The following is a 12001-nucleotide window of genomic DNA, read 5'->3' as shown; positions in this document are numbered from 1 at the left end:
GTGGGAGAGTCAAGAATGGGTTGACTTGTCCTTTCTGCTCAGTGTTCTTCCTGCAGCAACACCCCATTACCTCTTTCTCTGGCCCAGTTTTTGACTCAGTTTTGACCCTAGAGAAATGTGTCAGAATTGGCTTATTGACTGGTCACTCAGGAAATGCAATTTGGACTTCTTGGACTCTCCTACACTCAGATTTAATATTAGCGCTATGGTTTAAAGATTGTGGACAAGCGGCAAAGATTGGCTTCCCTGGCCCGTTCCGGAATAGCATAATAGTCTAATTGATAGCCTAAAAGTCTAATAGATATTAGACTTTGGTGAGGTTCACTTAATTGTAGTTTTCTTAGCAAAGTTCTTTAAAATAATGAGCTGTTTTTATTGTACTACAGTTTACAAATAGCATTAGCTCTCTCCTTTCCCCTAGCTGTACTTGCTATAAATATAAATAAACAATAAGTAGGGAGCACTAGTATGGCCTCCTTTGGACTATGTTGTTTTGGCCTGACATTATCAGAAAAATTTGGATTTATCTTAGAACTTGGGTTTCCATCAGTAATTTTTTTCATATTTTTATAAATGTATTGTTATTGTTACATTGATTAATACATTGTGATTTTGGTGAGTCTTTGTGTTTTTCTGGACTATATTTTTTTAAAACAGAATTGCCTTTAGAGCTAAGCTGCTGTAGTAATCATTTGTGAAGAAATAAAATAATTGAAATTTTACTTCATAATTTGTCAAAATAAATTAGTCTTTCAATAGTTCCTAAAATATTATTTATATCTAAGTGTTGATTATATGGTTATGTAACCTGAAGGTTCATTTTGTTATTCTTCAGAATAATAAATGGTGGGTTTGGTGCTTGTTAATTAGTGTTGCGTAAATTTCAGAAGTGTTTTTACCTCTGATGATGGCTAATGCAAGCATCCTGTGTTGAAATGGTACATTACTTGCATTCTGCTAAAATCTACATAAATGTTAATTGTCTCCTTTATTATAAGGGAGACAGAAATAAATAAATGTAGAAAGTTTAAAGGAAGATTAACAGAAGAGTCGGAGCGGAGAGTAGGATAAGCTAAAAGGAAAGAAAGTAAAAGAAAATAATGTTGCTATATAAAACAAGAAAAAAGAAATAGTGTTGGATGTTTTGATAATCATTCTATAATAAACTATATAGGAGTTTTGTTAATAAATCTGCAAACAGGAACATACCAAGATAGTCTATGTCCTAAGGTTCTGCAAGAACTGCAAAGGTGGATTGCTGTGGGTACGGCCCGGTACAGCCTTACCGTTAGTGGCCCGGAGCAGCTGAGAGCATACCAGTACAGTGCCTCTTTTGGCTCACCCCCACCCATGCTCTATACCTGTTTTTATTGCAAAGGGCAAAGTGTGCATGTGCACACAGCGTGCGGTGCCTGCGCAAGTGCACAGTGCAAGTCAGGCGTGTGTGTGAACAGAACGCGTGAGCGTGCAATCAGCTTACCTGTAGTTACAGTAAGAGCAACCCACCACTGCAGAACTGGGTGGGCTTAAGGCATGAGTGGTTCATTAAATGCAGCCCAGAGCGTCCCTAGCAATTTTTATAAAGTACAATGGAAAAGGCAAAAATGAGCATTAAGGCATTTTCTGGCAAATGTGGCATTCTTCAAAAAACCCCACCATGACCATTTTGGTGCATGCCTGCCATTCTGTCAAACAAAGTCAGTTAGTTTCAGATCGGGGCTTTTCTTTGAGGAAAAATGCTTAATTAGTCTTTTTGTTAGGAAAAGGCTTCATTTAGCACAAAGTTTGTTATACTATCGGTATCAATTTTCTACTTTCTACCTGATCAGAGGTTCTGGGATTTCTCAGTTTCTTGTGAAAATTCTCAAAAAACATAAATCTACATTATCTTTTTATATATTATTATTATACTCATTTGATGGGAAACAACTTCTGTGTAATAATTTTCATGGATTTTGGGAGGGAGGGAATGGGAGGCATATTGACAAGAAAATAATATACTTTTACTCATTATGTACATCTTATTTTGCCACACAACTATCTACCTATCTACCTACCTGATTTTTATCTAAGTTTTAAGTAACCAAACATGGCAAATATATGTAATATTCTTTCCTCTTCCTATTTTCTCGGTAACATCTAGTTCCATAAGCGAGGGGCTGAGAAAGAGTGACTGTCCCAAAGTTACTCAGCTGTCTTTTATGCCTAAGGTGGGGCTGGAACAGTTTCTTGGTTTCCTGGTTACTAGCACCTTAAATATTATGCCTTAATGCTATGTGAGTTTAAAACCACGCCATAAATGCACACCACTTTTTAAAAAGGAAGCATCTGCATTGCTTTAATTCACTTTACCATGAAGCCTCATCTAGCATCTCTAATAATGTAAGGAAGCTTCTACATGTGCAAAAGCTTACTCTTTTCCAGTCAGCTAGCAACAGCACCAGAAGAAGCTTATGTTTATTTGATATCTCTTTAGGACTTATTGTTATGTAAATTATTAACCATGGTGGTGCAATGGTTAGAATGCAGTACTGCAGGCTACTTCTACTGATTACTAGCTGCCAGCAGTTTGGCAGATCAAATCTCAGCAGGCTCAAGGTTGACTCAGCCTTCTATCCTTCCGAAGTTGGTAAAATGAGGACCTAGATTGTTGAGGGCAATATGCTGATTGTGTAAACCGCTTAGAGAGGGATTTAAAGCACCGTGAAGCGATATATAAGTCTAAGTGCTATTACTATTAAACAAAAGTAAATAAATGACATGGCTAAAGTTTCCTAGATTTTACTTGAAAGAAGGCTTACCTTGTTTCTTTCTTTTTAAAGGGATTGTACAACACCTACAAAATGGACAACTGTTACGTGACATATATATAAAGAAGCATAACTTGTTACCAATTGATTGGACAAATAAACATCTGTATTTGGAGACCACTGGAAAGAGTCGGACTCTACAAAGTGGACTAGCATTGCTCTATTCTTTTCTGCCAGACTTTGATTGGAAGAAAATTAATTTTAGGAACCAATGGAGCACAATTTTTTGTTCTGGACACTGTGAATGCCAGAGAAGAAACCATTACTTGGAGGAAGAGCAACGTCGCCAGTATAGTCTCAGAGTGAAAAAAATAGATTTGGAAAAGACATATGCAGATATGGCCAGAATAGTTGGCATTCCCACCCGGCAGTTAAGAGCTTCTAATCCCATTGATTCTATGTTGTGCCACTTCTGCCATAATGCTAGCTTTCCCTGTACTAAGAATGGTTGCATAGACATCGAGCACTTTAAAGTAATCAAGAAACATCAACTTGAAGATGAAAAGGAGAGGCAAAAAAAGAAATACTATTACTTGTATGCACTACTAGCAACTCATCCAATCCTGAACCAAACAGTCAATCGGATGCTAAGGATTGCAGAAGGCAAGAAAGAAGAATTATTTGTGCTTTACTCTGCTCATGATGTTACGTTGTCACCTGTTCTTAGTGCCTTAGGCATCACTGGGGCCAAGTTTCCAAGGTTTGCTGCTAGACTAGTCTTTGAGTTATGGAAAGATGAAAAAAAATATAACGAAAACTTTATTCGTATCCTTTACAATGGGATTGATGTTACATTCCAAACTTCCTTCTGCCGGGATCTTAACAAGCATTTTGGCATGATAATGTGTCCTTTAGAGAAATTTGTCCATTTTGTTAAGCAGGACATGTTTTCACCTTTTAATACCACTAGTTACTATGATGCATGTCGGAGAAGACCGTTCTAAACGGAAGAGGAATAAAGTATTTCATTTTGCATTGTTAAAAGTTTGTCTTTGAGGAAGTTTGATATTGTCAAAGTCTCGTATGCCTAAGTGCAAATGCATATAGCTTGAAATTATTTTAATTTTGCCAAAATTCATTCTAGATTAATTTAAAATGCCATATCCCACTATTAACCCAGCAGTATAAAAGCTATTTTCTTTATGATCAACATGATTTGTTGCATAATTGATGTAAAACAGATATTACTTGAGTAACTAAATGCATATATTCTGATTACTTAGTATTCTACTGCAAAGATTTAAACATGAAAGCAAATATTAATAACCCCAGTAGATGTCAAAGCAGAAAGTATTTCTTCATTTCACCAGCCCGTACTTATAATCTGTTATTTTTAAAGAGTTAAAAAAAAGCAGCCATTAGAAAAAAGAAAAAGGTGTTTGATTCAAATGTTCTTTGCACATCAGGTTCTGGATACACTTGATCTTAAGCTATGTGTTTCACTTACACTATAGATTGAGTAAAGATTGTTCAAGATGGGGCAGTATTATTTCAAAGCTACTCTATTGAACATGTGGACAATCTCAATGCCTGTAATCAGTGACTTGTTGAGGAGCACCAGCATTGTTAAAAATATCTTGTACATGACCAATGTGGATCAACTTACACAGAAGCTACATAAGACTCCATTTACAATATTGCAGCCGCCTTCTAGAATCCCAAACATATGGAAGCAATTTTCGTTAGAAATCATCATGCCATATACAAAACAACCCGCAGATTATATTGAAAGAAAAACACTGTTTTTGCACTTTTAGCACTTTATGTGTACTTTGAACACTAATTACAAGTTGTGCCAGATGCTAGAAAAGGATTCAAAAGAAAATATAGAGGGGATAGACATGGAGAAAAAAGTTTTTACATCTTTATTCCACTTCTTTAGAATCTATATGTTGAAATAATTTATGCTGTAAAAAACAACAACAATGTGTTTACCATTTGGCTGCATATGACCAAAAGACAACTTAACACAATGCTTAATTTTGTAGTCCCATTAGTACTTTTATAGACTAGGGAATACATTTTATAAAGTAAAACACCTTTTTTACATTATAGTGACATAACTGTTTTCTACTTTCTTTGTAAAAGAATGACAAAACTAGTGTTTCAAACTATCTTTTACTCTAGGTACTTAGATCCATGCAGAAAAATCTTATGAATAATCTAACTTGAGAAATTCATAATGCGAAAATGAACAATTCCATTTCAAAATGTTTTCATCATACAGTACAATGTTTTTTAAAACTATAGTAATGCTACATTTTGTATTTTAAGTAGCTTGTATATACCCAGAATCATAATTTAGTGTATGTTTTAAGATAAAATGGTGCTAGCAGTTAAAACTGTGATTTCTATTCAAGCTTTACTCGCTTTTTGGCATCATTTTGACGATCCGTTTAGATGTTTCTATAAATAAAATTTTGAAGAATTTTTAGTGGTTGTCGTTCTTTAATGCTTCTTTAAGTCGTTCTTTCTTTATGTAGTAGTGCTGGGTTTTTTTGTTTTTTAAGTAAAAATATTGATTCTTTTGCAGGAATATTACATGTTCATTCTATCCCTATAGGTGTGTAACCTACTCTATTTGTACTTAATTTAATATGCATTTTAAGAAAAAGTGTAACTGCATAAAAAGTTCCAAATGTGATTATTACCAAGATTTGTGGCAGTTAGGTAACTAACAGCCTGCAGAAAATGACCCATCAAACTATACGTCTTTTATTACAACACTAAACATACTTAAAAATATAATTTGATCTAATGGTTAAAGGTTTTGGATTAGAAGTTGAAGACTGATTCTACCTACCTTAGGCATGAAGCCATCTGAGTGACTGGACTAGTTACGTTATTTCGTTCCTGGAAAGACAACAGTGTCAAACTACTTCTTGAACTGTTGCCGTGAAAACTGCAAAGACTTGTTTAGGTAGTTGCTAGGAATCAAGAGTGACAGATAGAAAAATAAAACAAATAAAAACTGTTTGACATTTCATAGAATTTATAATTCACATTTCATAAAATGTATATCATTCATGTCATATAAAGCTTTTCAAGCAAATTGCAGAAAATTGAAAATTCCTCCTCTCCAAGCCCTATTTCACTCGTGGCAAACATACCTGAATATTTCCTGCTTTAAATTCTCATAATGCATAAAATGACACAAATTAAAAAGTTAGAAAGTTGAAGCTATTTATAATTCATCTAAAAGAATAACATAGAGAAATTTCACTTGGGTTTCTCAAAGGTAAAAGGAAGGAATGTACATGTCTTTTAGAAATTATTATTGAGATGTCCAGGGATCTGTATTTCCTTTATGAATTTCTAACTTGAACCTCTGTGCAGGACTTCCAGTGCACTTAAGATTCTTGGGAAGATACTTGGAAGTAAGTACATTGATTCAAATTCAGATAGGTACCATGAAACTAGAATAACTTTTAAAATATAAGTCAAATCAAATGTTGCATATAGATATTACATGAGCAAAAGCTACAAGCAGCACAGATTATACATGCATAGAGTTGGAATTAATTCAAATAGTGACTGTGGGGTACCATTAGAGAGAAAACCAGCTACTGAAGCGATTCAAAGATTGTGAATAATTCTATGTGACCCAGTAATGCACTAAATACATCTGGAGAATGAAACATTGACATGATTGGTTATGGTATAGTCAACCTGCTAAAGATATATAGCCTGAATTACAGGAAATTAGATACTTTCTGATTTTAATTCAGAGTGATATATAAATTGGAAACTTACAAAACAAACCAATATTCCACCACAAAAGTCTCATTGACAATCCTATTTCTGATTGAATAGTGGGAGGGGATCCTAGAGAGAGAACTTTACTGTTTAACAAAACTTTATAACAACATCAGGAAAGAAGGAGAATTAGGTTAGTCTATGCCTAAATAGGTATATGAAAATGGCAGAACTTAGCACATAGTAATATACCAGAGTTTGTGCTATGATGTCACTGAATAGTAATTCACCAATGTACAGGACAATTGTCTGAATTATTGAAGTTTTCTATGAAATCTTAAATCCTGGTAACATAGTTTTTATGAAGTGCAGATGATTGTTCTGTCTCTTCACTGATAATAAAACCTTGGCTTTGGAAGAACTTCTCACTACTGCTCACCTAGTGATTTTTGTTTTGTTTTATAATGTTTGAGTAGGATTTCTGCTGGAATACCTTCTTTATTTACTTTATGTGCTTATACTCAAGATCTGTTCAGGTTTGACAAAATAACAAAGCAAAGAGATGAACCTATATTGCAATTAAAAACAGAAGGATGATATAATTTCTAACAGTATAGAAATACTATTCGTTTTACTCATTTCCTATGTTAATTAGTTCACATCTTGAACTATATATATTTTCATAAAAAATACATTTGCATATGCGTTGTGATCCAAAGTACGTGTACTGTATGTATATAAAATAGTTTAGAATTATTTCAATGATTTTTTAAAAAAACAATGTGATTCAAGATGAATCAAATTCGAGACCGCCTGATTTAATAAAGACCTCTGTTAGACCTAATTAATACTTAGCTGGGAGACTACTAGGAATATCTAGGATCATATAACCTATGCAGATGAGTGATAGATAAGATATCCTTGAAGAAGACAGTGCCAAACTACTTTCAGTTTGTTGCAAAAAAAATCCCATGTATGCGTTCTTAACAGTCATCAGGATTTGAACTCAATTTGAAGAAGACTATATTTTTCATATCAAAAGATTTTGTAAAATAAACTTACTTGTCTTAACATTAACTACCATGGAAGCTGCAAGAAGACGCAACTTAAAATTATTGAAATAAATTGGATAGCAATTGCAAAAATGTTATTTGTAAATGGATAGAAATTCACAATACTATAAGGACCATGGAAATAGGACATGGCTTTTTTGAAAAAAATAAAGTATACTGATTATATTGACTTTTAGAGAGATTCTGTTGAATAAAAATATACCACTTTGAAACCAAAATGCAAATGTTTTCATATATTTTGTAATTTTCAAATATTTAGAGGAATTTAGTAATTTCCATATGTTTTAATGCATATCAAGCTATGAAAAGAATATGGAGATTGAGTTAGCAATTTCCATATTGACCTAAACAGAGAAACTTATTTTCTTATTTGACCTAAACAGAGAAACTTATTTTCTACTAAGAAGACTGAATATCAACCTGCTTTAAATTGTAATTTGCACTTATATAATATATATTAATATATAACATAAAAGGCATTTTGCTTTTAATATTCACATTTCCCAGAGGTCTCAATAAACTTTATATTGGTGAAAATAATTTCAGATTCAGTACAATATTTATAACAATGTATTTCTAAAATGTATGCTTTAGGACAAATGCATATAAAAAACACAGCAGTATTTGTGAATGTTGGTGCTAGATGCATTCAGGAGTTTTTATGTAGATTTTAAAAATATTCAAATTAAGGCAGAAATAAAGTTAACAATTCAAAAATTACAGACCAAGGAAAGTCATGCTATTTTCACTGTTTTGTGTTAAGCATATTTCAGTTTCACATAACACTTCCTGGCTCAAATGCATTGTTTAAAAGTGTTTTTAAACTTCAAAAAAAGATTATTTTTTTTAAAAAAAAGTAAAGGTAACATTGTTGCTGAAATGTACTGAATATTCATTCTGAAACTGCAAAGGCTAAGATTCCCCTCTAGTGGTCAACCATCATATTTATTATAAAGAACATCTCTACTTTAAAGACTAACCAAATTTATTATTAGGTAAGCTTTTATATGGCAAAGGATGGGTTACGACTTAAGATGCCATGAAACTCTTTTCTGCTTTTTAATACCTTACTTTTCACTTTTTAATATCTTATTTCAAAAGACTAACATGCACAATATTTACAATTATTAAATAGTTCTAGTTAATTTTTTTGTTTTTTAAATAAATTCCATGATTTCCTTTTGGAAGAAAGTGAAGGAGAAGAAGGAAAATTAAAAATAGAAAATCAAAAATAAATATAAATCTTGTTTATAAAATAGCAACTACTCTTCACTATATTTTTCTTATAATTTTTTTTATTTTTTATTTTCAAAACAAACATAACACATAAAATCTTCCTTCTTTACGTACTGTAAAAAGTGTATCAGTTGGTTACAAAAAGGCTTTTGTGCATCTCTTCCACAGTCATCAAGCATAATTCATATTAACTCAAGTATTTTAACTCAGATATTTATACATGTTACACTTATCGTACCTCCATTTTTATTTGACTATAATTGTTTAAACGTCCTTCATCATAAAATATTCCAAGATTTAATACATAACCACATACTGGCATTTCATTTAATATTTCTAAAATCCTCCAATAACACTGAACCCTTAGGTCCTATTTTAGCTAAACATTCATAATATTTAATAACAAAAATTTTCTAATGCTCCTTTCCAAATCACTGTTTGCAATTTTCATGCAGTTTCCTTATGTTGTACCCAGACATATATACATATATAAGCTGTCATCATTATCCCTCCTTTAATTGACTATATCCTGTATCATAACATTTTTCCCCTAATAATCAAAACTTAACTGTATCTAACTTAGTTCTTTTTATTAATCTTTGTATATAAACCTAAAGGATTTCTAATCTTCCTTTCATGGGTACCATTCAATATTCAGATCCAATTATTATCATAACACTACACATACATTATTATCAATATCAATTATTTATTTAACTATATCTATTATCACTAAATTTCACTAAGTTTAACTAGTTTTAAGTTATATTCTTCCATCTATCAAACTGTATCTTTCCAATAACAAAACAATCTCATATCTTCTGCTATTTGTGGTACCAATCCTCTAATCATCTTAATCAGCTTTGTATGGACTTCTCTTGGCAACTCCTTGCTTATAAGATCTCTCATATAATCTTTATGCCCTCTTTCTGTTTTCTTATTCAGGTTATCTTTGATTGTCAGCAGTGTTATCAATGCTTTTGCTAATAGAATTTCTTTCTTTAAATCCATAGATTCTTTAATTTTATCTTCTTCTATATCTTGACCTTTGGAATAGATTTCCTGTCCATTTAATTCCTCTTTCAATATTCCACTCTTTCCATTTTCAGGAACAAACCAATTACTCCATTCCCCAAGTTCAGCTCACTTTCTGTCACACCTGTACTTTCTATTTCATTTCTCTTAATTTGACAAATACACAACATGACATAACAAGAAATGTTAAATGACCATAAATAAGCTTACCTGCTGACTCCTCAGTCCTAAACTTCCTTGACCACATATTTATCCTTCTAGATTAAAGGCACCACCTGACAGACCAAATCTATAACTATACCTACCGTAGCTGCTGGTACCAACTTTGAGGATACTTCTGACTCGCTGCCAGCATTGCCTCTTAATCAGCAATACTAATTATGCAGTTCTCCAAGCCACTGAACACATCCAGCCTATATCACCCCATCTCCTAACTATTCTACTTTCACTCAGCAGGGGAGAAAGGGAGTTTATGAGGACTTTTATACAGTAAGGTAGCCAAGGAGCATCCTTACAACCCTGTCTCACCCCTACATCCCTGTGTCCTACCCTGTGGAAAATAAATAACAATACCCCACCTTCATGTCTATCCACCATCTATTCAAAAGCTCAATAACTTGCAGATGTGAACTCTTTAAATAGACATGGTCCAAAATTGACAAGGTGGCTATTGCTTCAATCCAATAGCAGCCACAGGCACAGGGTTGACCCCTCTCTCAAGATACTTCCATTCCATTACCAGTCTCTTAGCTTGGAAATAGTAGACATAAGCAGACCACTGACTGCAAATTAAATAGTAGTATATAGTCCTTTTTTTCAATGAAAACATATTTTTATAGTAACACAGTTTATAACTAGAAAGCATGTATATATAAGATATTCTGAAAATCAGTGCACTGCTTTTAACTGAAATTTATAGAGATACAATTTATCCAAGCGATATCTCTTCTGAAACTAGATTAAGCTTGGCCCAGGGTTACATGCCATCTCCTCCTAGAAGCAGACTGATGAGTCTGTTGCCTCAAATAGCAACAGCTCTTATATGTTGCTTTACAGTGCTTTATAGCCGTCTCTAAGTGGTTTACAAAGTTCTCATATTGCTCCAACAATCTGTGTCTTCATTTTACCCACTTCGGAAGGATGGAAGGCTGAATTAATCTTAAACCTGGTGAGATTTGAACTGCCAAATTGGAGGCAGCTGGCAGTCAACAGAAGTAGCCTGCAGTACTGCCCTCTAACCACTGCGCCTCCGTGGCTCATGATCTTGGATCAATGTAATCTAACATTAGCAAAAGATATCTTCTGGTCAAATATTGTGAAGATGCTGCTTCAAAAGTGCATGTATTGACTAGACTCTGATGCACATAAAATGGCAGCTAGTAATTACTCAGCCATATATTTATTTCTCATGAAGATTTTTAAGAAATCTGGTACCCCTTGGGCACCAAATTACAGCACATGCAAAAGTGGTTCTTCCTTAAGATTTAGTTCACAAAAAGCACCAATTAGAAACAGTATCAATCCATAGCTAGGAAAACAATGAGCTGTATGCAGAGATGCCTAGGGCTAACATCTGTCACAGTGAATATTTGCAAATAAACAAACCTATTAAGTCAAAATCTCCTTGTGGATAATTTGCAAATGTCAAACATGGATTAACTCATTTGAAAAATGTTCTGCTTAAAATAGTTGTCCTTGAAGCAAAATATGTTAATCGTTTTCTTTCTTTCTTTTCTATAGAGCATCACTGAAGAAATAAATTTTACCATAAAACAAGTCAAACTTGAATTATTCTCATAGCTTTATATGAAGATTAATTGAGAAACAGAAACACTAAGAGACAGAAATCTTTCTTGGATGAAAGCGAACAAAAACAATACCAGATGTATTCCAAGCTTTCAGTATGGACGGCAAACATGTGTATAAATTCTGTACTCGGCTATATGCATGTTGCGTATATATAACTTTTTCTACTTTTGAATCTAAAGTACATCATTTCCTCTCAATTAACTTGAAAAGATGTGTTGTCTTCATTGTCATATCCTTCAAGAACAAGAAGTTAAATATTCAAAAAGATGAAGTCTATCCCTATCTGTCATTCCAGATGTTGGTGATAATAACAATATGTACACATGTTTCTTTTAGATAATA

General features: G+C 33.1%; 1 protein-coding gene across 1 annotated transcript in view; it reads left to right on the top strand.

The window, feature by feature from the left end:
- Positions 1-5244, top strand: part of PXYLP1 (2-phosphoxylose phosphatase 1) — a 49930-nt gene extending 44686 nt beyond the window's left edge. The window contains exon 6 of the mRNA XM_087725495.1: positions 2823-5244. Coding sequence (XP_087581621.1) covers positions 2823-3754 — 932 coding nt within the window. The 3' untranslated portion in view covers positions 3755-5244. The remainder of the gene's footprint in view (positions 1-2822) is intronic.
- The last annotated feature ends 6757 nt before the right edge of the window (positions 5245-12001 follow it).

This window comes from Thamnophis sirtalis, unplaced genomic scaffold (genome assembly GCF_051295495.1).
Source record: "Thamnophis sirtalis isolate CommonGarterSnake01/CBP01778 unplaced genomic scaffold, rThaSir2_p1.2 scaffold_11, whole genome shotgun sequence".
Lineage (NCBI taxonomy): Eukaryota > Metazoa > Chordata > Lepidosauria > Squamata > Natricidae > Thamnophis > Thamnophis sirtalis.
Note: the sequence above shows the minus strand (reverse complement) of the source record. Positions and strands in the feature narration are given on the sequence as shown.